This window comes from Pinus tabuliformis, chromosome 6 (genome assembly GCF_031772625.1).
Source record: "Pinus tabuliformis cultivar Carrire ecotype Pingquan chromosome 6, CPIR1, whole genome shotgun sequence".
Lineage (NCBI taxonomy): Eukaryota > Viridiplantae > Streptophyta > Pinopsida > Pinales > Pinaceae > Pinus > Pinus tabuliformis.
The window spans coordinates 293106548-293110115 of NC_142292.1; the positions used below are offsets into that span (position 1 = coordinate 293106548).

Below are 3568 nucleotides of genomic sequence, written 5' to 3' on the forward strand. Positions count from 1 at the left end.
AAAAAGTCGCATTATAGACAACTCCCTAACCAAGTATTAGTTTCCAGTTTGACCATACATTGCTAGTCTTCGGCTCGGCTGCTTCTTAGACTGGAACTTCATTAGTCCAGTCAATAAATTCAACGCGCCATTGCGAGACACCCAGACATCCAGCAACATGCAAAACACACAACCACTGCATGTGCCCGTCTGCCCACCTGTTCGCACAAAACATTAATAAAGGTCTTCATTATCAGTTAAAGCTTAACAAATCTATTTATTGTGTTAAATCCAACTATTTCAATTTTTAGTTAACTTTTTTTTTTTCGGATAAAGCTGAACAAATTTATATATCGTGTAAAATACAACAACGATTGGAACAATATTTAATTTGTACCATTTCCCTTTTTAACAAACATATATAGCATGCAAAATTTAAATACAATCGGAACAATATTTTCTCTGACATTTTGTTTTCTCTCGAACTATATCAACCACATTGTGTAATAGACAGAAAACAATAATTCATCGAATGCATCTTGTTGCAAAATGTAATCCATGCACGTGAAATGTAATCCATGCACGTGAAGGCTTTTGTATTTCAAAAAGAAACAACTAGATTAATTCTCGGTGTGGCGCTAGGCATAGGCATGTTCACCATGGCATAATCAGACAAGTTGAAAATGCATGCTATGGACCAGATCGAGGGGCCGGTTCTATATATTGGATCACTTGCCCTTTAACTTTCCAACGGGAAAAGTGTCTGGCTTGGCAGCTCTATTCGTTTTTCGTTTCATCTTATTCAGCTATGATGTAAGTCCTTAATTTCTTTAACGTAGCTATTATGCACTAAATTGATTTTTCTAGGCGAGAATACTAGACATTGGATTGACGAGCTTGTTCGGCTGCAGACTAATGGCTTCGTTACACAACATTGCGCTAACTTCATTGAAGAAATTACTATGGATGGTTGCTCAAGGTTAAGGATATGGTAGCTGGAAATTTGGCCATGCCATCGTAGATGTGGTTCACTATTTATCGGGAAAAATAAAATTCACTACACTATTTATGGATTGAATGCTAATTTGTGGTTAAATAAATTGACCTAATCCTTAAAACTTGATAAAAACCAATTTCTATTTCTATAAAATTTTGTTCTCAGCTAATATGTTTCTAATCAATTTCTTTGACAACAATGCAGTAGATCTATTAAATGCAATGATTCTATACTAGACAACACAGACCCATCTAAAACCATGTCTGATATTCACCTAGAGTGTATGAACCTGGTGGACTTTTGTCTCGCAACCAGGTCCGGAGATGGTTTAGATGGGTCTCTGTGCTAGTTTATCATGTTCTGACCTTGTACATGGATCTATGGATCCTTCAATGTAACACTCCTTGAAATAATGGCGGCCTTCGTCGTCACACAGTGTATCCTGCGCACCATAAAATCCACACCCCAGGAAATAGGCCTTGTCCCCAGATATTCTGAATGCAACTGCTTGCCATCCTTCCATTCCAGGCATGGGTGCTGGAGCTGTGTTCTGCATTGACATTGACAGCACCATTTAAGCATTATTTTTATATGAAATCTACAATCAAATTAAGTTGTTATAACAATTATTAGAATTCACCATTAACCATTTCTGCACCTTGAAACTGATATTCCTGGCAGAAAAATTGTTAGCCAGCACTGTGACAGAAGCGCTGTGGTATGTACGCAGCTGCTGCCCCGTTGGGTCCAGGTCGTTGGCTCTGTTGTGCCATTCAATTATCGTGAATTCCTTTCCTGCACCTTGAAATGTAATGTATGGCTTTGTTGCAGGAATCAACCCGTACACTCTAATGCCTTTGGTCTTTCCTGTTTGCCTATTTTCCAGTTCCATGTTCACCCTATGGAAACAGTAAATTGCACCTTATTTTAGTGTGAACGGTGAAATTCTGAACACGGTATTTGAATTGCAAATAAACACAAAGTACCTGTAAGAATGGAAAATATCTGGTTCAATGCATATACATATAGATACCACATAACATAACATCTATGCATGAAGAAAATTACATAATCATTTCCCAACGAGAAACAATCAAACTGATAGAATAGTATGCAATTTTTCATCTGAAAAACAACACACCAGATTAAGTCCCCCGGCCAACCGTGAGGTCAGCCATGGTGACAGTTCTGATATGGATTCTACATATCTAAACTTGAATACAACCCTGGAGAGTAATGTGGAAATAATCCGAACTAAATTACAGCATAACAAAATATTGAGAGAGGGAAACAACGCTATCAGATAACCACCAAAATATTTAAATAAGCGAACCATAGAAAACAAAATTGCATTTAGTTAATTAACTCGTTGTGGGTCTACGTTTAGATACAAACTGGAGTCGTAATATTATGCCGAACCCCTATAAATTAAAAAAGAAGAAAAAAACTAAGAGAAATTAACAAAACAAAACAAAATTACAGTCCTGTGTAAGTTAAACAAAAAAGAAAAGAAAATCCTCAGACCATTGAATGGTTCGTAAGACTACAACCGGTGGGATGCATAGATACCATCCGACAAAACTATATTACTTAAACAAAAACTAAGAAAACGCTGGTGGAAAGTAGCCATGACCATATAACTTAAGATTTCGTTCAGACTATTCTGGTGATGGAGCAGAGCAAGAAAAGAACCTGGGAAAATAAGTTATGTGTTAGACAGAAACGAGGACATAGCCCTCAATGTACCCAGAATTTGAGCGTGGTAACCCTTACCTGCAGCAAACAAGGGAGATGGGTTAAAATTAATGAACAATGCAATAGAAGGACCAAATTGGACAAGAGCGTTTAAGAGTCGATGCTTACCTGTTGTTGCAAGAGGGACCGTGGCTCACACCCAAGGAGGGATGACTGTAGTCAACATCGTTGCAGTTTGTGAGTTGGTTCACTATGCAGTAAAGAATATAGTAACAATTTCATAATAATTACAAACCCTCACCTTAGCACTTCGCAAGTGGTGGACATTGCTCCGACCATGCAGTCCTGGAGATTGCAGGTGAAATTGAGACAAGTGAAACCCCTGTTGCGAAAGTAAAAACCGTAAGGAACCCCTTTCCAGACTTGATTCTTCTCCGGATGAGGGGGTGAGCCTGCAAACCTGGGTACACCTTCAACTGAACTAATGGCCGCACATTTCATGGTGTTAAGAGCCACCTACATTATTAAGAAGGATAGCATGTTAGCCATCTGGAGCCTATTCCGTGAAATGAGTTACCAAGCCAACCCTAATGAGTGACAGGTGTTAGATTTAGGGTTCTCCAAATGTAAGGCTAGGATCGTCGTATAGTTTTCATTGAAGATTCCCAAGATGAAAAGAAAACCCTGCAGCTTAGCAACTTAACATATGTTAAAAGGGACGATTACATATGAAAATGAAACCCTGCAATAAGACTTGTGTAACAAAACTTTGGATAAAATTTTTGTTTGACGAAATGTTTTTTATATGATACTCCAAAAACTTTGGATAAAGGCCAAACTTCGCTTAAAAGCAAGTTCGACGTCGGCAATAAGACCCCAAAGCTGAATGGCCAATGA

At 38.2% G+C, this 3568-nt stretch overlaps 1 protein-coding gene across 1 annotated transcript; it reads right to left on the minus strand.

Annotated features, from left to right (window-relative positions):
• Nucleotides 1-880: 880 nt before the first annotated feature.
• Nucleotides 881-3220, minus strand: LOC149258482 (putative pectinesterase 68). Its single transcript, XM_089371633.1, has 4 exons — nt 2973-3220; nt 2840-2884; nt 1635-1875; nt 881-1526 (listed from the first exon to the last, which is right to left on the minus strand). The coding sequence occupies exons 1-4, from the start codon at nt 3170-3172 to the stop codon at nt 1305-1307; spliced, it is 708 nt and encodes a 235-aa protein (XP_089227759.1). The 5' UTR covers nt 3173-3220; the 3' UTR covers nt 881-1304.
• Nucleotides 3221-3568: the final 348 nt, after the last annotated feature.